At 67.3% G+C, this 19,143-nt stretch overlaps 1 protein-coding gene across 1 annotated transcript; it reads left to right on the top strand.

Moving 5' to 3' along the window:
• Positions 1-6,164: 6,164 nt before the first annotated feature.
• On the top strand, positions 6,165-18,152 carry WDR5 (WD repeat domain 5). Its single transcript, XM_037492955.2, has 14 exons — positions 6,165-6,203; positions 8,188-8,342; positions 8,869-8,977; positions 9,244-9,317; positions 9,576-9,665; positions 9,800-9,889; positions 10,005-10,088; positions 12,002-12,057; positions 14,454-14,500; positions 15,328-15,403; positions 15,927-15,960; positions 16,149-16,223; positions 16,627-16,714; positions 17,694-18,152. Exons 2-14 carry the CDS (start codon positions 8,262-8,264, stop codon positions 17,792-17,794), a joined length of 1,005 nt encoding a protein of 334 aa, XP_037348852.1. The 5' UTR covers positions 6,165-6,203; positions 8,188-8,261; the 3' UTR covers positions 17,795-18,152.
• Positions 18,153-19,143: the final 991 nt, after the last annotated feature.

Below are 19,143 nucleotides of genomic sequence, written 5' to 3'. Positions count from 1 at the left end.
ATTTGCTGGGGGCTGGGAGGACTGCCAGCCTCCCAGCACCCCTGCCTGCCATATGTCTGGTGAACCCCAATAAAAGACCTGCAAAAAAACCACTGAGGACTCTGACTCCTCCTTTACCCGGTCTGCTGGATCCTAGAAAACCTGCACTGTGGTCATTCCTGCCTTTACAACAATAAAATCACTCATTCCAACTGAACAAGGAAAAAGGAGCAGAGACTCAGGGACCTGCAGGCAGCAGAACCCCCAGTGCCCAGGCTGGGAGGGCACAAGGCCTGAGCCCAGAGCCCTCTTCACCTGGTTCTATGGGCGCCCCCAGGGGCCGCTCCCTTCCCTCCCAGGGTCCCTGCGCTTCCTTGGGCCTGGGGCGTGGGGTGCTGCGGGGTGGTCTCCTCCAGGGGCCTCCTCGCTGGTGTGCGTCCCCAGCCCCTCCCCAGCTTACTCCAGCCCCACTCACCTCTCCAGAGGGGCCTCCCTGGTCCTCCAGCTGCCCTGCACCTCCATCACTGGTCCCTTTGCCCCCCTACGCCTGCATCTGCTTTTGGGCAGCCCCTTGGGGGAAGCGGGCCGTGCCCTCCCTGCTCGCCCAGCTGCCCCCTGCTGGAAGCCCATCCCGAGCCCTGGCCCAGCAGGCCCTGTGACCACACTGGCTGGCAGGTCTGCTCCCCTTCCATGGGGAACTCCCCAAGGGCTGGGGCTCCGGGCCCAGCAGCACCAGCCGGGAGAGACGCCGGGGCTGAGGGCGGGAGGCGCCGCGGGCTCCCTGGAGCCGGCCAAGTCGGTGAGGCCCAGCTGAAGTCTCTCTGCTACGGTGGGGGTGGGTGAGACCATCATTACAGTATTTTTCCTAAGCGCAAGGAAGGGCATCTGATTTTTGAGAATCTGGGCGGTGTGATGTAAAATTGAGAGCCCCTCCCCAGCTTATGTGTCTCCAGAGCCTCAGCGGCCATGGGCTCTCCCCTTCTCCCTCTCCCCACTTTTTCTCCCTCCATCTGCCACAGCTGTCCTCCATGGCAGGGCCAGCCCCTCCCCCACTCACTGGGTGGCTGCACCCCGCGTACCATGGCCGATCCACTCCCCGCGGGGTGGACAAGTCTCCAGGCATTTTCTTATTATAAAGTTGCAGCCTGGGGCCTCCCTGGGGGCGCAGCGGGTTGAGCGCAGCCCTGTGGAGCTGTCCGCCGCCTCTGCAGGGCGGGTTCCATTCCCCGCCGCACAGGGAGAGCCCCACAGGGCGCAGCAGACCTCTCCTGTCTCCCCGCTGCTCCCCTCAGCAGTGTCTTCGGTCTGTCTGCCTGTTCTGCTCCCCACTCTGTCTCTGGTGAGTCCTCTCACCCCAGCACCTCTGACCTGTACCCCAGCTCTCATATGAATAAGTAAATCTTTTTTAAAAAAAAAGGCAAGATTCTATAAATAATAATAATAATAAAAAAAAGTTGGAGCCTGGAGCCCTCGCAGGGGCCCTGGCAGGCGATGGGGCGGTACTGGGGTCTCCCTGCATTCCTTTCAGGGCCCGCTGCTTCTCTGATTGACATGACTGCCCCGCCCTCGTCATCCCTTCCTCTTTGGTTGCGGGCAGTTTTTAATGCCCCCCCCCCCGAGAATGATGGGGTGATCCGCGCCTGCAGTTGGAACTACCCAGAGCAACCCCAAGCGGCTCCCTGCCCTAGACTGGACGGAAGGGCCCCCACTTCCAGCCTGCCCGTCCGCTGGCGGCTCGAGGCTCGGCGCTGGGCAGTGTCTGCTGGCCGCTCCCTCCCACGGCTCCGGCCCAAGGCCTGCCTGACAGGAAGACAGTGGCGGGAGCCCGGCCGCTGGCCAGCACGGGGCCTCGGCCAGTTCCCTGCGAGCTGGCCCTGAGCTGCTTGGGGGATTCAAAGGCCCTGGCGGGTGGGGCTGGGGAGGGGCCGCTGGGGCTCCCTGGGCAGCCTGGGAGGGGGCCGAGGTGCAGCTGGCAGGGAGCCCCCCTGGGCATGGGCCTCGGACTTTGGCCCCTGGTGTTTCCCCTACGTCAGCTTTTCTATTTTGGGCCCTTGCTCCTCCCTGGAATGCTCCGCGCTGTGGGAACCCCAGAAGGCGAGGCTGGTCTGCAGGTCCTGGGTGCCCCTCCCCGCCCCTTGCCTTTCCTTCCCGGACCTGGGAGGGTTTCCACCAGACTGGCCCTTCGCCCCCTTAAGGTCACCTGTGGCTCAGGGTCCGTGTGTCCGGTCAAGGCTCTCCTGCCTGGAGACCTGGCTGGGAGGCTCCCCGCTCCTACCCAGGGAACGAGTCACAGTCCTGGAGGCCTGCAAGCCGCCGAGAGGGCACCCAGGACTCGGAGGCAGCCGAGGGAGGGAGGCAGAGTGCTTCGGGGGAGAGGCGACTGGCGTCAGCGGGGCTGCAAAGCTGGGGTCTCAGCTCCATGGAGAGGATACCGCGGGGCAAGGGTCTCTGCAAGCCTGGGGGCTCCGGAATCCTGAGCCCCCGTTCTGCTCATCTGCGAAAATCAGGGTAGCTAAGGCTGTCGGTAGGGTAGCCGTGGAGAGTGGGGTTAGAGCCCTGGGCGGGGCAGGCACCCTGCAGGCGCTGCTTTAGCAACAGCGCGCCGCGCCTGGAGGGAGCCTGGGAGGACAGGGAAACAGGACAGACCGCAGCAGCTGCAGGGCCAGTCCACAGTGCTGTGGCTGGGAACGTCCGTGGGGTGGTCCCCCCCAATCTAAAGCCTTCCACAGCAGCCCCCACTGTGGGCGCCCTGACTCCCATCTGGCCGGCTGCAGCGCTGTTTCCTCCTCGCTTGCAAGCCCCCCCCCCAGTCTTTGCACCCCACGCCAGGTGCAGCCAGGCTTCAGAAGTGGAAGCTGCATTCCAGGCATTCCTGCTCCGCCTGGCCCCTCCAGCCCTGGGTCTCAGCACCAGCACCACCTGGGGGACCACGGGGGTGGGGAGGGGGCACCAGGCCTGGCGTCTCTGGGGTGGCCCATGAATTTAGCAGTTGGGACTTTGAGGCAGGTTAGGGCAGGTTTCAATACATCCAAACAGAAGTGAAATTGAACATTCCACATTCATTCATTCATTCACTTGGAGGGTCTTTATTGAGTGCCTACTGTGTGCCCTTCCCAGCAGGCACCGTAGTGAGTGGGATGTCCTGACAGGAGAGACGCCGGTGAGGGCCTGCTGGGAGCAGGCAGAGTACAGGGGGCTGCGTAGGGCTGAGCCTGGGGCGCTCGAAGACCTTTGTGGCTTCCTCGGAGCTGAGGGGCTCAGGGGGACAGTGTCAGGCCAACTGAAGCCTCCGTCACCCTAGGGAGGCAGCTTAGCAGGTCCACCTGAGGGGGTGGCCCCGGGCAGTGCTGCAGGGGCCATGAGCTGGGGGAGGGGGCACACTGGGCCAAGGCCAGGGAAGGAGGACTGGACAGCAGGAGAAGCCCCGCTGTCTGAGTCACGAGCTGATTTCCCCTTCCCGATCAACCCAGGGAGGACTAGACAGGCTCCTGGGGTGCCAGGGCTGAGGGCCCCAGGGGATGGTGGGCCCAACGCCTGCCCACAGACCACGAGAAGCGTGGGAAGGCGAGAGCAGAGCCGAGGAGACGTGCACCTCCCGAGCTGGCTGCCCTGCGCGGATGCCGGGGAGAGAGAACTTGGCAAAGATCCCACTGACCTGGACCAGCGGGAGCCTGGTCCAGCGGGCAGCATCAGCAGCTCCCTGAAATGGGAGCCCAGCGGAGAGCTGGGAACCCGCGGAGCCGCTCCTGGGTGCCATGGGTCCTGGGCGCCATGGGTCCTGGGCATCCCTGGGCCCCTGGGCTCCCACCACCTTCCCTCTCTAACTGCCTTTGGAACCAGCGCTCTGGGCTTGGCCATTAAAGGGCCGGCGCTCCCTGCCCAGGGCTGCAAGGGCATCACCTCCCACAGGTCCTTTCCAGCCCGCCAGGTCATTAGGTGACCAGACACGGGTTTCCAGAGGCTTGAAGTCCTCTAAAGTGCTGGCTGTCATTTCAGCGCTGCCACCATCTCAGGCCTCCCTGCCTGCCTCTGCTGACACGGGCCACTCCTGAGCACTTGCTCACCTTCCATCCTCACCCGTCCCTGTCCCCCGCATACCTGCCCCTCCTCGACCCCAGCTTCCACCTGTCCACCCCGCCATAAGCACCACGGTGTACCGTGTGGCCCGATGGGGCAGGGAGCAGGCTCTGTTGGAGCCAGTCCCAACCTCAATGGTTGTGCCTACTGCCGTGAGTCCTGGGCAGCTTCTGCACCTGTCTGCGCCTCAGTTTCCACGTTGTGGAAATAGTAAAGGCGTCCACGTCACAAGCTTGCGTGAAGGCGCCAGGAGAAGGCCCACTGTAGAATCCAGCTGTGGTCCCCTTCCGTGCCAGCTGGCAAGTGCTGCCCACCCAGGGCAGCAGACACCAACTCCAGTTACAGTCAAAGATGAGTTTCCACCGGGAGGAGCTAGGAGCTGTGAGAAGCCCCGGGAGCCAGGGCAGGAGCCCAAGTGGACATTGGCTGGGCCCCTCAAGCGCATGGTGGATGGCCCTGGGCCAGCAGGAAGCGGCCCAGACAGGCTGGGGTGTCTGCTTTGCGGGACAGCTTTGAGAACACAGAATTTGTAAAATTTATGCACAGAAACAGGTTCATTTGCCCAGTTAATATTCTGAAAAAACAAATCTCTAAAATGTTTTCCTCGTCTCTGCAGTTTTCTTTTCATTTCTACCTGTGAGTTTTCTCAGATCACAGCTGGGAGGACATAAGGATGTAACACCTAGAGGGGCCTCCCTGGTGGCACAAGAGGTTTAGAGTGAGCACCAAGAAGCCATCCGCAGCCTCTGCAGCGCGAGCTCCATCCCCCGCCAGGGAGCTACCCCCAGGGCGCAGCAGACTCTCCTGTCTCCCCGCTGCTCCCCTCAGCAGTGGATTTCGTCAGTCTGCCTGTTCTGCTCCCCACTCTGTCTCCGGTGAGTCCTCTCACACCCCACATCTCTGGCCTGTACCCCAGCTCTTGTATGATAAATAAATCTTAAAAAAAAAAAAAAAAAGCAAAGAAAAAAAAAAACCAGGGCCTCCCCGGGGCGCAGCGGTTGAGCGCTGGGTGGCGAAGCTGCCCGCAGCCTCTGCAGCGCCGGTTCGATCCCCGGCTGCTCCCCGGCCACCAGAGGAGGGTCCCACGTGGCGCGCGGACCTCTCCTGCCGCCCGCTGCTCCCCTCAGCAGTGTCCTTCGGTCCTTCTGCCTGCTCTGCTCCCCGCTCTGGCTCTGGGGAATCCTCTCACCCTCCCGCGCTTCTGACTGTGCCCAGTGCTTGGATAAATAAATATATATATATTTTTAAAAGCAAACCTAGGGAGGAAGCCCGTCGCTGCCTTCCTTAGACGGCCTTGCGCGCTCCCGGCCTCAGGGCCTCGCGGGGCCCCCCGCAGGGCGCGGCGGGGGGCGGGGGGCGCTGTCTCCCCGCGGGAGGCTGACGGGGCGCTGGGCTTCTGCGTTCTGGGCCCCGTTCCCAGCCCGGAGGCCTGAAGCCCCTTCCAGGGGCGCTGGGCCGCCTGGGGGAGCGGCTCGGGGACGGCGGGGCCGGGGCGCGTCAGCTGCGCTCGGGCGGGGCCGGGGCGCGGGGGCCGCCGTCGCGGGCGGCTGGAGGGGCGCGAAGGGGCGCGGCGGGGCGGGGGGGGCGGGTCCCGCCGGGCTCGGGGCCGGGCGGCCTGGGAGGCGCTTCCCCTCGGGGCCGGCGGCGGCGCCCCTCGCCGGGCCTCCCCGCCGGGCTCGCGCCGCCCGCCCGCCGCCCGCCTCCCCGCACGTCCGCGGACACGGCGCCCTCCGGCCGCCGGGCCCGGAGCGCGGCCTCGTCCCGCCCTCGCGCCGCCTGGGGCGGGCTCGGCCTCGGGAGCCGGGGGCGCCGGCGCCCTCCCGGGCGGGCCTTCGGGCCTCCGGGCCGCCGGAAGCCGCGCGCGAGGAAGGGCGGCGCGCCGGGGCCTGAGCGCGCCAGGCGGGAAGCGCGCGCAGCCCTGTCTCTTTAAGGCGTTGGGCGGCCCGAGGCATTCTGGCCCCTTCCGCTGCCCGTAGCGCCCGGCCGGAGGCCCGCCGCGCGCGCTCGCCCCGCCCCCGGGCGCCGCCCCGCCCCTCGCGCACGCGCACTGCCGGCACACCCCCCACGCCGCCTCGTCGCGCTCGGTCCGGCTCCCGCCCAGGCGGCGGCGACGCGACGCCCCGCGCCCGCCCCCCGCGGCCCGGCAGGTAAGGGGGCGCCCGGCGGGGCGCGCCCCGGGGGCCGGGGGCAGCTGCCCCCCGCCCGGCCGGCACGTGTTCCCGCCCGGCCCCGGTCCGGCCCCGCGAGCCCCCGCCCGGCCGCCGCCCCCCGCGCCCCGGGCCCAGCCGCACCCCGGGGCCTCGCCGCGGGCCCGGCCGGCTCCCCTGCAGCCGGCGCCCGCCCCGCCGCCCCGCCGCCCGCGGGCGCCCCGCGGCTGCAGCGCGCAGGCCCCCGCCTGCCCCCGCGCGCCCGGCGCCCCCGCCCCGCCTCCCGGCCGCGGCCGCGGGGGGCCCGGGGTGCCGTCCCGCGCGGCAGCCGCCCCGGCGCCCCTGCGAAGGGCGCGGGGGTCGTGAGCGGGCGCGCCCCGCGGTCGCGCAGGTGCCCTGAGAGGGGCGGCAAGCGTGGCCCGGACAGCCGCGCCCGGGAGCCCAGGCCCCGCGATCTGAGGGGCGGCCCGCCCCTGACGCCCCGCACCCCGGCTCAGCCTCGGGGGCCCGGGCAGCCGCATTTCACTAGCGGGTCGGGAGAGCGGGCGGCCGCACCTCGGGCGGCAGGTCCCGGGGCAGGGCCTGTGGGTGGCCAGAGGGGGCAGGACCGCGTGGGGACAGCTGGACCCGCCCCCCGAGCCCGCCCCCCAGCCCCCCAGCCCGCCCCGCCACGAGCGGTCGCAGATAAATGCCAGGCTCAGCCCCTCTGAGTGAAGAGCCGGGGTGCGAAGGCGGGGCGCGCCCGGCTTGCTGGGTTTTGCTGGCGGAGGGCTGAGGGGGTTGGGTTTGCGCTGGAGCCGCTGGACACCTGTCGTGTGGGGCGGGTTTGCAGGTTCTTCCCGCTCCTGGTGGGGCTTAATTTTTATGCTAAGCGAGCTCCTTGGGGGCCGGTCTCCCCTTTTTCTCATGCGGACTTGAGACCAGCCCCGGCCCCCCCAGGGAAGCCCTGGGGTTCCCAGAGGTGCTCACCTGTGCGGCGCGGCCACCCTTCTGCTGTGGCCTGGCTTCCTTGGGGCCTCTGTGCGTGGAACAGACTCGTAGCCCCCCTCTTTCTCCGCGGGCTCATACAGCCCACCAGGTAAAAGCTGGGTAGCTGCCCCAGATGTGGAGGATCAGCCCCTAATCACGGGTCTGTGCTGAGCACCTTGGTCCACCTGCCAGCTTTGCCCACCTGCCCCTCCCACCCCGGTGCCACTTGATCCCCCCCTGTGGGAGCCCTGGCAGGTCAGGGGCGCTTGTGCCTGGTGCATTGTCACCTCCACCTGTTGAGACTTCAGCTCTGCTCGGTTTTGATGGTGTCCGTTTCTCCTGGTGGGGCAGGGCCTGGTGGGGCCAGGCTCGCGCGTACCTAGCTGGCGTTTTCAGGGCATGGATGCTCTCAGGTCCTGGGTGGTGCGAGCTCCCGGGCTCGGCTGGCAGTGCTGTGGGGGCGCCGGGTAGCTCTCTTCTTCGTGCCCCCGCCGTCACTGGTGTGCTGGGTGGTCTGCCCCGTGGCAGAGGAAGCCCCTTGTGGGTGGTTCTGTGGTTGAGCTGCAGTGGTGCCGGCTGCTTCGGCTCTCCTCCCTTCTTGGGCTAGCTTTCTGGAAGCAGCCTGGCCTGGCAGCAGGTGCTGGGGAGCCCCGGGGGCATGGCGCCGGTCCCCCGCGTTGCTCGAGCTGCTACCATGAAGGAGTGAAGGGTCACTTGGGATGCATTTGAGGATTTGCATGAGGCCCCAAACCCGCGCACCCTAAGGCTGAGTCTCCTGAGACTGGACGTGTCCGTTCCTGGCCAGAAGCCTTTGGCCGGCCGTTTTTTGACCTGTCAGAGGCCCTTTGAAGAACCCCATGTTCTGCTTGTGGGGACCAAGCTAAGCACCCTCACAAGTGGCCCTGGTGGCGCTGCCCAGCCTCTGGCGGTGCGGGCGGCGCTCACTCCCATGCAGCCCACGTCCAGCGCTGGCCTCACACGTTCTGGCTCCACTGTGGGCCTCGCCCCCCCTCAGGTCTCAGCTTGCGCCGAGTCTTCTGGTCGGAGCCGTGAACGCTCATCCGTCTCCTGCCAGTGGGCCCCAGAGCCATGGCAACCGAGGAGAAGAAGCCCGAGACCGAGGCCGCCAGAGCCCAGCCCACCCCTTCTTCGTCAGCCACGCAGAGCAAGGTGTGTCCCTGGGCCCCCAGGGCTCCGGCAGGCGCACGGGGGCGTGGAGCTGCCCGGCCGCGGCTCCTGTGACGTGGGGCTTCCCGCCTGTCTGCTGGGGACGGGCCTGTCAGCAGTGTTGGTGCTCCGTCCTGACTGGCAGGACTCAGGAAACCCTCTAGCGCAGCACCCCCAGCCTGGCCCCACAGTCCCATGCGTGGCGGGTCGGGGCCCCTCCTGGGCCCGGCTGGGTGTCAGAGGGGCGGCCGGGGCTGGGGTCTCTGACGGAGCCTGGGTGGGGCTGCTTCCAGTGCAGGCGGTGGGTCCTGCCTTGAGGGGCCCTAGCCAGAGGTGGGTCCCCAGGAGATGCAGAGATTTTGAGGAGCCCTCAGATTAGGCGTGTTCAATTGGAGGGACTTGGACTTGGAGCTAGGGAGAGGCCGGGCTTGGAGCCGCACTGCGGGAGTCCGGCCTCCACTGACTGCTGACTGGCCCGGACGGTGGTGGCCACCTCCTCGGACTGGTGACCGTGCCGTCTCCTCCGCAGCCGACCCCTGTCAAACCAAACTACGCTCTGAAGTTCACTCTGGCCGGCCACACGAAGGCGGTGTCCTCTGTGAAGTTCAGCCCGAACGGGGAGTGGCTGGCGAGTTCATGTAGGCGCCCGTGGCTCTGGTGGGGGGGGTGGCGGGGTGGGGAGGTGGGGGGTGGTACGGTCTGGGCGGCAGCCCGGCCCCTCACCATCTCAGGCGGTCACCGCCAGTTGGGATTGCGCCCGCTGCCTCTCCAAGGGACGGGGCGGGAAGGGGTGCCCCGTGCACGTGCGGGATCCTGAGCAATTCATGCTGTTATGGGGGTTGGCGGTGGGCGCAGCCCCGAGTCTAGACGACTGGACAACCTTGGTTTCCTTTTTTTCTTTCAGCTGCTGATAAACTCATTAAAATTTGGGGAGCATATGACGGGAAGTTTGAGAAAACCATATCTGGTCACAAGCTGGTAGGTCTCAGCCCTGTCCAGCAGGGTGGCTGAGTGACCCGTCCGGGGCTCTCCGCCCCTCCCGCGGAGAGGCACAGTTAGTGCCTGTGTTTTGCACAGATGACCCTCCTCCCCCTGAGTGTCCTGGCGGCCCCACGGAGCCGCCCTCGCCCGGGCCCAGGCCTGGGCTCTGTGTGGTCAGCTGGCTCTCGGGCTCCCAGAGTGGAGTTGGGGGTGTGCCCAGGGGAGGCTCCCCGGCAGTGCCTGTGCTCTCTCCAGGGGATCTCAGATGTGGCCTGGTCGTCAGACTCCAACCTCCTGGTTTCCGCCTCGGATGACAAGACCCTAAAGATCTGGGACGTGAGCTCGGTGAGCGCCCTGCTCCCTGGTGTGCGCGTGCGCGGGGGCATGTGGGGGAACGGGGCTTGCACAGCTGCCTCCCAGCTGCGCTGGGCCGGGGAGGGCTTGGCCTGCTCTGAGATTTGGGGTGCACCTCCTCCCAGGGCAAGTGTCTGAAGACGCTGAAGGGGCACAGCAACTATGTCTTCTGCTGCAACTTCAACCCGCAGTCCAACCTCATCGTGTCGGGCTCCGTAAGCGCGGGGCCACCTCGCAGGGGCGCGGGCTGGCCTGTGCCAGGAGGGTGCTGGTGGCGGGCGGGGACGGCCCCTTCTCCTGTGGACGCCGCCCCTCTTTTTCCGTCTGCAGTTTGATGAAAGCGTGAGGATCTGGGATGTGAAGACAGGGAAGTGCCTCAAGACCCTGCCCGCGCACTCGGACCCTGTCTCTGCCGTAAGTCCCGACCCGGGAGCGCGGCCAGCTCGGGGCCTGGGCCTCCTTGTTCACACAGCCAGGCCCAGCAGTGGCTGAGGGCAGCAGTCTGTGGCCGTGGGAGGGAGGTGGCGGATCTGCTGGGTGTCCCTGTTACATCCCGCAGGACCGGGGAGCACTGCTGGCCTTTGGCTTCGGCGGGGGGTGGGTGGGGTGGGGTGAGGAGGTCGGGGATCTGACCCCCGGAGGCGTGGGGCCGGCTGCTGCTGTCTCACGGGCTGGCACCACCGGCAGCAGGACCTGCCTGCAGGAGCCCGCCCGGGTGCCCTGGCCAGCGTGGCCACGGGAGCCTTTGCCCTCCGAGGCTGAGGGGACTTGTTAGCGGGGTGCCTTTTATTTATTCTTTTTAACAAAGTAGAAGGAATTAAGCATAAAGGCTTTGTCCTCATCATGGGGCAGAGGGTCCTTTTCTGTCTGAAATCACGTGTTGAGTGATTTTAAGTGTTGCAGCCTTGGGAGGCTGCTGTGCTGGGACCGTCGGCAACACCCTGACCGCAGGTGCCTGCGGGTGGAGGTCTGGCCGGCCAGCGTCGCTGCCAGCACCTGGGGCCCGTGCGGCTGTGCTCTCAGCGCGGCGGGACCCTTCTCCAAGGGTCGGGGGTGAGCCGGAGGGTCCCGGGTGCTCTCGGGTGCCAGAGAGGCTGTGCAGCCTACGCTGCGGGGGTGTCAGGAACGTCTGGTGGAGGGGTGAACGTGTGTTTATATTTTAAAAGATTTATTTACGCACACAAGAACTGGGGTACAGGCCAGAGGTGTGGGGGGTGAGAGGACTCAGCAGAGACAGAGCAGGGAACACAACAGGCAGATCCACTGAGAAACACTGCTGCGGGGAGCAGCGGGGAGACTGGAGAGGTCTGCTGCACCATGTGGGCAGCTCCCTGGCCGGCCAGGCACCAAACTTGTGCTGCAGTGGCTGCGGCGAGGTTCTTACGTTGCGTCTTAACCCCTTGCACCACCAGGGAGGCCCGAGTGTGTGTGTGTGTGTGTGTGTGTGTGTTTAAAAAAAAAGCCAGTAGGCGTTCAAACAGAAACTTGGTACCGGATTTGGTGTGGACACGCGTTCCCTGGCCTGCCTCACCCGTCCTCACTGCTGCTCTGCAGCTGCTTACCTGCTTCAGAGGGGTGTCTGGGGTGTCCCCTGTCGGGGCCTGGCTATCTGCGGGTGCCACCTCATGGGCACCGGTTTGTGGCCTTCGCTCCCCAGGAAGCCGAGCGGGGGCCGTCTGTGAACAGCCCGGTGACAGTGCATGGCGGGCCGCGGCCGCACCCCTCATGCTCACTGCTCCCCGCCCCCTTGTCCTCTGGCCCGGACTGTCCCCTGCAGTGCCCCCATCCACTCCGTCCCGCCCGTCCGAGGTGTCTTGCCGCCATGGAGCGGTGTCTGCTGTGGCGTCACCCTGGTCCCAGATCTTTTCTGTGGTGAGGCCGGGAGGAGGCCCTGAGCCGTGTTGTCCTGTGGGCGGCCCCGGCGGGGCGCTCATGTGGGTGTATTTTTTAAAGGTTTATTTATTTATGCATCCAAGAACTGGGGTACAGGCCAGAGGTGCAGGAGGTGAGAAGACTCCTCGGAGACAGGGTGGGGAGCAGAACAGGCGGATCTACTGAAATCCACTGCTGAGGGGAGCAGCGAGGAGACACGTCGCTTGGGGGATAGAAATGGCCCCACTGTGTGTCTCGGAGGCTTCCTCCTGTGGCGTCCTCGTCTCGTGACCTCACCGCTGCTGGAGACGCTGGCCCGGCGGTCACCTCTGTTGGCCCCCGAGGCCCGGCAGCAGGCGCGGGTGTCCGCGCGGCCTTGGCGAGCAGTGGCTGCCAGCGGGATGCCGCCTGCCGGGGACTGAAAGTGCGTCTTGCCCTCCCGCTCCCTGTCCCAGGTTCACTTCAACCGTGACGGGTCCTTGATCGTTTCAAGCAGCTATGACGGCCTCTGGTAAGTGAGCCGCCCGGCCAGGGTCCTGAGGGTCCCAGCGAGAGCAGACCGGGCGCCCCCTCGGGGGCTCGCTCGGTGTGAGGGCCGTGGGCACGTGGGCTCATGGCGGGCAGCCTCAGGAGCACAGCGGGTGGGCTGCAATCGGGGCTGCTCTATGGGAAACCCCACCCCCCTGCCCCGGCCCTGCTGTCCTGGACGCAGGCGGCTGGTTGGCGCCAGGTGAGGTCTCCACAGGCTCCTGGACGCTGGCGTGTGGTGGGTGGTGGGTGCCGGGTGCCCCAGCCTCCTGTTGCGCAGAGGCCGTGTCAGAGTGGCCAGCAGGTGAATGTGGACAGCCCCCCAGGGCAGGCAAGGAGGAGAGCGCGAGGCTGGTGAATTCTGGGTAGTTTGTGGGCATGGCACGTGGAGCCCGGAGTTTGTGGCACCAGGAGAGAAGGAGGGAGTAGTGTCCCAGTTAGAGGTGGGGCTGCCCAGAAGGGCCACTCTGCGAGGCCACGGCCGGGCTTGAGGAGCCAATAGCAGGCAGAGGCGGGCGCCCTGGTGCCGGGGTGAGAGGGGGGGCGGCCGTGGCGCCCCCAGCAGCACACCAGGACTCTTCTGGCTCTGAGTGCCTGGGAGGCCAGAGGGTGCCAGAGTGGCGGCGGCAGGTCTGCCGGGACGCTGGCTTTCTGCTGGAGCCAAGGCGCAGAGGCTGGCGGGCTGAGGGCCCGGGACCGGATGGGCCTGGTGTCTGCGGTGGAGCGGCCCGAGCTCCCGAGCCCGTTCTGGTCCCGAAAAGTCGGCCGTGGGGGATGGCCGACCCGAGTGCCGCCGTCAGAGTTCCAGAGTAAACGCTGGGAGCCGCGTCCAGCGTGGCGAGAGGCGAGGCCCTCTGCCCCGAGGCATGCTGGGTAAGGGCATGGAGGCACCGGAAGGGCAGGTGCTTGTAGCAGGCGCCCGGCAGGCGGGCAGAGGTTCGGGTGGCTCACTGTACGTAGGGTCAGGGGCAGGTCCGGGAGGTGACGCCAGTGAAGACCCTTCCGCAGTGTAGACTGATGTGGGCGGCCATTTAACAGGATCCAAGGGTGCTGCAAAGCGTGACACCCTAAGACCAGAGCAGGCGTGCCTGCTTCCCCGCCGCGCGTCGGCCGTGACGCGACCTGAGGGTGACGGTGGCCTCAGGGAAGTGGACACCGCTTTCTCTCTGCCGAGTGCGCGTGCGCGGTGTCTCTGCCGAGTGAGTGTGCCGTGTCACTGCCGAGTGTGCGGTGTCTCCGCTGAGCGTGTGGTGTCTCTGCTGAGTGTGCGTGGTATTACTGCCGAGTGAGTGTGCGGTGGCACGGCCGAGTGTGCGGTGTCTCTGCCGAGTGTGCAGGGTGTCTCTGCCGAGTGAGCTTGCGGTGTCTCTGCCGAGTGTGCAGGGTGTCTCTGCCGAGTGAGCGTGCGGTGTCTCTGCCGAGCGTGCAGGGTGTCTCTGCCGAGTGAGCGTGCGGTGTCTCTGCCGAGCGTGCAGGGTGTCTCTGCCGAGTGAGCGTGCGGTGTCTCTGCCGAGCGTGCAGGGTGTCTCTGCCGAGCGTGCAGGGTGTCTCTGCCGAGCGTGCAGGGTGTTTCTGCCGAGTGTGCGTGCGGTGTCTCTCTACCGAGTGTGCGCGCTGTTTTCACGACGCAGGGCCCGCTGCAGCGGGCGGCCTGTAATCTGACCAACTCCACCTCACCGCGGCCCTGGCACGGCACGCGTCGCCTCCGCCCCGTTCCAGCGGGGGAGCCGAGGCAGGCCGCAGGCTCCCACCGCCCCGCCGCTGGGCAGGGACAGAGCGGGCCCCGCCGCCAGACCCTCCAGTTACAAGATGAGACCCTGCACCTGCGGGGAGTGTCTGAAAATGGGCCACTTGTTTGTAAGAGTCGCCAGTTAGAGGAGCGTGACTTGGCGCCCGGCAACCTTGGTCTGCAGGGTGCGGCGTGTCCCGGGGCGCGGACGGTCTGTGTCTGCATGACAGACCCGCTGCCTGGGGGCCGCGCGCCCGGTGCTGGTGCGTGGAGACACTTGCCTGCAACAGGTGGGCCTGTGGGCACCTGCACCCCGGGGGGGTTCCTCCTTGCTTGCCCTGTGGCGGGGACACCCTCCTCACTAGCCAGGCAGGGAGCTGGCAGCAGGTCCCGCGGTGGGCACAGTGCAGGCATGTGCGTGAGTGCGCGTGTGTGTGAGTGAGCGAGTGAGTGTATGCATTGTGTGTGCCTGTGCGTGAGTGTGAGTGCGCGTGCACATGGCAGCAGTCTAGCCCCCAAGACGTGAGAATAAGTAAATGAAGCCTGAGAGCGAGGAAAGGCGAAAGCTGAGGAACGCGGGTCACGTGTGTCCTTCCTGGAGCTCGTGGCCTGGGAGCCGCGGCCCCGAGTGACCCCGCTTTCCCCCGCAGCCGGATCTGGGACACGGCCTCGGGCCAGTGCTTGAAGACGCTCATCGGTGAGTGCCGGCCTGGACCCCGCCTCTAGCTCCCCGGGTCCTGCTGACCCTGCTTCCCCCCCGGGAGCCTTCTTTCCTCGGCCTTGCCTGGCCCGACACTGCCTGGCCGTGTCCTTGCGGCCTTCGCCTTCCCCCGGCACTTCTCCCCGGCCGCGGGGGCCGTTCCCCCGGCTCCAGGCCCTGCTCTGGGACGTGGGCTGGCGGGGCCTGGGCTGGCGGGTGGGTGGGTGGTGCCAGGGCCCGGCTCCTGGTGGAGCGGGGGAGGTCTGGAGGGTCTTTGCGTGGCAGGTGCAGCTCCCCTGGGGGTGACTCGGGTGCTGGTCTCCCCGGGGCTCAGAACACGCTGGCCACCCCTGCTCCCGCACCCGGGGGCCGTCCCCTGGGGCTTGTCCTCACCGAGGTGGGGGCACCGTTCCCCGCTGAGGTGTGGGACTCACGTGGCTGAAAATGCCTTCCGCCCCCTTTCTGGTGGGTTTCTGGGGCTGGCTCTTTTTCGGCTGTCAGAGGGGGGCAGCTGCCCTGGGGCCTCGCAGGAACAGGGGTGTGAGGAGATGGCCTGGGGGCCTCGGGCCCCGCTGCTTCTGCTTAGCTGGGTCTTTGCGAGCTTTATTTGACATGAGCCGGGGCTTGACTTGTGGAACCTGCGTAGGTGGCAGCCTGGCTGCCCCGCCAGGGACCATGGGCTTGAGAACGCCCCCCAGGGTGGTGGTGGGGGGTGGCTCTGGCCGGGGGGCGGCGTGGGCCATGGCCACAGGGACTTCACTTGGACATCCGAGTGGCGGGGGCGCTGCTCCCCTCCCCTGCGTCAGCCTCTCTGTCCCCTGCAGATGATGACAACCCCCCCGTGTCCTTCGTGAAGTTCTCTCCCAACGGCAAGTACATCCTGGCTGCTACCTTGGACAAGTAAGCGCTGCCCTTCCGCCAGCTTCCGCCTGGAGAGGCCTGTGGGCTCGGGGTGATGGCCCGGGGCCCCTCCCTGCTGGGGCCAGACTTTGGAGCTGAGGCGAGCCCTGCCGTCCACTTTGCTCCTTGGTGACTGTGACCAGGGCGGTCCCTTGCCCCCTTCCCAGCCCTTCTGTCCGAGGGGCTGGGGCTGGGTGGCCCCTGAGCTCTTCCCGGCCATGCCCTCGGGCACTCCTGGCAGAGCAGCACCATTCTCGGCTGGTCACTTAGCTCGGGGGCCCACACTCGTGGGCAGGACCAGGATGAGTGCGTGACTGTGATACGTTCTGGATGTTTCTGGACCCGAGACTCCCATGCCTCCTTATAGTGGGATGTGACCCTGCGCCCTGGTCCCTTGGAAGAGGCTGCTCCGCTCTGGGGCCCTGCACCCCGGCCTACCCCGATGGCTGGCACCGCGTGGGGAGGCATTGGGGGCCGGTTGGGGGTCCGGGTGGTGTCCTGATCCCCTCTCCCTGCCTTCTAGCACGCTGAAGCTCTGGGACTACAGCAAAGGGAAGGTGAGCTGGGGGCTCGGGGGTCCCCACAGGCGCGATGGGCCAGCTGCGCTGAGCCGGGCACTCGGGGCCATGGGCCTGTCAGGAGCCTCGTGGTGGCAACGGGTCTCTGGGGGTTGCTGGGGCGGCCCGCGGCTTCGGGGTGCAGCCGGGACAGGCGTGGAGCCTGAGTGAGCCCCCCTGTCCTGCAGTGTCTAAAGACGTACACCGGCCACAAGAACGAGAAGTACTGCATCTTCGCCAACTTCTCCGTCACGGGTGGGAAGGTCAGTCCTCTCGCTGCTTGCTTTCCCACGGCCCCGGCCGGAGGCGCCGCCTGGCGTCCTGGCCACCAACTGGGGAGGTGGGCCCTGGGTGTCGCGGGGGAGGCCAGCGAGCTGCTGACCTATGGCCGTGGGGCAGACGCGGTGGGGAGGGGTGGGTGCCCACCCTCGGCCACCGGGTGGTCACGCTGCGCGGTCCCGCGGCTCTCACCGAAGCCGTGATGCCCTCCGCTGACGCGGGCCCAGAGCGTAGGCATCGGCCACTTAGCTCACGGCAGCGCTGGCCGATGCTGCCCTCCCAAGAAGAGCGCAGGGTGCGGGTGGGTGTCGGAGTGGCGACGGCCCCTCCCGAACAGACTTCTGACCCGCCCTTGTTCTTCCCGACTTCCCTCTCCGCCGTGCCCAGTGGATCGTGTCTGGTTCCGAAGACAACCTGGTCTACATTTGGAACCTGCAGACAAAGGAGATTGTACAGAAGCTACAAGGTCATACAGGTGAGGGGTTGGACAGTGCAGGTGCCATGGGGCCGTAGAGAGGAGAGGTTTGTACGGGCACCGTGGGGCCGTGCAGGTGAGGGGAGCCTTAAAGTCGGTCCCGTGTGGCTGGTTTGCAGTCCTGAAGACTACAGACGTGTGCTTTGCTGCCTGCTTCCTCCTCCTCGGCCCTGTGATGGCCCAGGGTGAGGGGACTGTCCCATTTGGGAGCTGCTGGCAAGCCGCGTGGCCGAGACACTCTCTGGCCAGAACCAGCTCCAGGCTTTCTCCTTTCTTCCTTGGCCGCCTGGCCCGAGGGCCACGCCAGCTCTGTGGCTTCTGTGTGGACAAGCCCGTGTTCCTGTCCCACGTCCCCCTGGCTGGGGGGGGGCCATGTTCTCTGCAGCTTCCAGCAGCACCTCGGGGCTTCCCCCTCCTGCCTCTGGGCTCAGTCAGTGCCACGGGGAGCAGTGCGCAGCTTGGGGGAGTGCGGCCCTCCTCCCTGGAAAGGTGGCCCTCCTCCGGGGGCTGGCTCCGATGCTGCCTCTTGCTCCCTGGCTGGCCTTGCTGAGAGCCCTGGGCCGGACAGTGGGTGTGGTGGGAGCGGGAAGAGGGCGCTTGGTGACGGAGATGGACTGGTCCCCAGGGGCGTTGCACCCTCAAACCCCACAGTGCTGAGACCCCAGGCCCGGCCCCTCCCTGCAGTGCATCTGCTGGGCCAGACTGGTGCACAGAGGCCGCTGCTCATGCCCCGCAGCCTGCGGCCTCGCCTCCCGCCCGGGGTCCGCCCGTGGGCAGTGCGGGCTGGTCGCTGCGGTCTTGTCCTGAAACCTTCCAGTGCACGGCGTGAGTCGGCCCCCCATCCCCGAGAGGCCCGGCCCCCCCCCCGGGGCCAGCGTGCACCCGTGCGTGTGTCTGTGTGTACGTGTGTGCTCGCACGCGCATGCCTGCTGGGTGGGGCCGGCCGCGCCCCCCACGCTGAGGCCCCGCGTGTCCGCAGATGTGGTCATCTCCACGGCCTGCCACCCCACGGAGAACATCGTCGCCTCCGCGGCGCTCGAGAACGACAAGACCATCAAGCTCTGGAAGAGCGACTGCTAGGGCGGCCGCGGGGCCGCTGCCGGGTGCCCACAGGCCCGGTCCAGGCCACAGGGCGGAGCCGCCTGGACTCGCGCCGCCTTCGGGCCGCGTGGCCGAGGGGACGTGTCTGCCACCGGGACGCCGTGGAGTCGCTGGTGACGCGTCGCCGCTGCCTCCAGCGCTGTCTGCGGAGAGTCCTCGTCTGTTTGTGTTCAGAGTCAAAGTTTTTAATTTTTTATTACAAAGGGTGGAGCTCAATTTGCCACGAGTTGTGTTTTTTTCCAGTAAACGTTCTGTACCTTTGCTACGTCACCGCCCCGGGCCTCCGGCCCAGCCTGCCCGCGGCCGCGCCCGTGTGCTCGCAAGTCTCTGTGGAGGACGGGCTGTCGTGGGGTCACCCCCGCGGGGCCGCCTGCTCGGCGTCCCGGTCCCCATGGTCCGCGGCCCCGGGCCGCCCGCCCCGCAGCAGGAGGCTGGGCGCTGTGTTCGGGGTGCGGCCGAGCTCTGACGTGCGGGCTCCCCCGCCTGTGTGAGAAGCGACCGGTCGGGCGCCCCCTTCCCTGACTGCAGGAGGGCGGGCCGGGGCACTGAGGACCCCGCGGCCTGCCGGGCGTGTCCCCTGTGCCGGCTCGGGAAGGCTCGGGTGCCCGCTCTGGGCCGAGGGCGCAGGTCCCTGTGGCGTGGGTGCTGCCCGCTCACTGCTCCGTCACCCGTGCTGGCCGGGGCGGCCTGTGGGCGGCCTGGAGCCTCGCGCCCGAGCTGGGGCCCCTTGTGCAGCTGGGCCCACCATGGCTCAGGCCCCCTCTGCCAGGGACACCTTGGTGCTGGGGCGCCTGCGGGGAGGGTCGGCCATGGTCGGGGTGGGGGCCTGTTCGCGGGGCTGGGCGGGTGGGCGCCCCTGGGGCTCTGGGTTTGCAGGGCGCTCGGCTCTCCACGTGCTCTGCCCTCCCGGAGGCCTGCGGCCCGGCGGGTCAGGCACTGGTGGGTAAAGCTTCCGTGCGGTGGGTGGCCCGGCGTGGGGAGTGGGGGTGCCCTGCTGTGCTGGGTGGGCCACCCTCCGACGGCCTCCTGGGAGCCCCGGGGGAGCGAGAAGGCTCCTGGGAGGCGGCTCCCGGCCGACCCAGTGCGGCGCGCAAGGCGGCTGGTGGCGCCGTCCTGGGCAGCGAGGCTGCGGCCCGAGCTCGACAGAACCGGGGCCCAGCTGGGGTTCTGCTCAGTCCCGTGGGTGCGGCTGGCCGGGGTGGGCCTGTGCTCGGTGCGTGTCTTGAATATAGTTTATTTTTTCTACATTTGAATTCTCTGTTGTAGATTGATGTAAAAACATTCTTTTTGAAAATAAAGGTTTTCATGTCTTGTAATTTTGTGCCATA

The sequence above is a fragment of the Talpa occidentalis genome, unplaced genomic scaffold, assembly GCF_014898055.3.
Source record: "Talpa occidentalis isolate TD23 unplaced genomic scaffold, MPIMG_talOcc4v2.1 talOcc4.7, whole genome shotgun sequence".
NCBI lineage: Eukaryota > Metazoa > Chordata > Mammalia > Eulipotyphla > Talpidae > Talpa > Talpa occidentalis.
The sequence above is the reverse complement of the archived record's forward strand: the minus strand, read 5'-3'. Positions and strand labels throughout refer to the sequence as shown.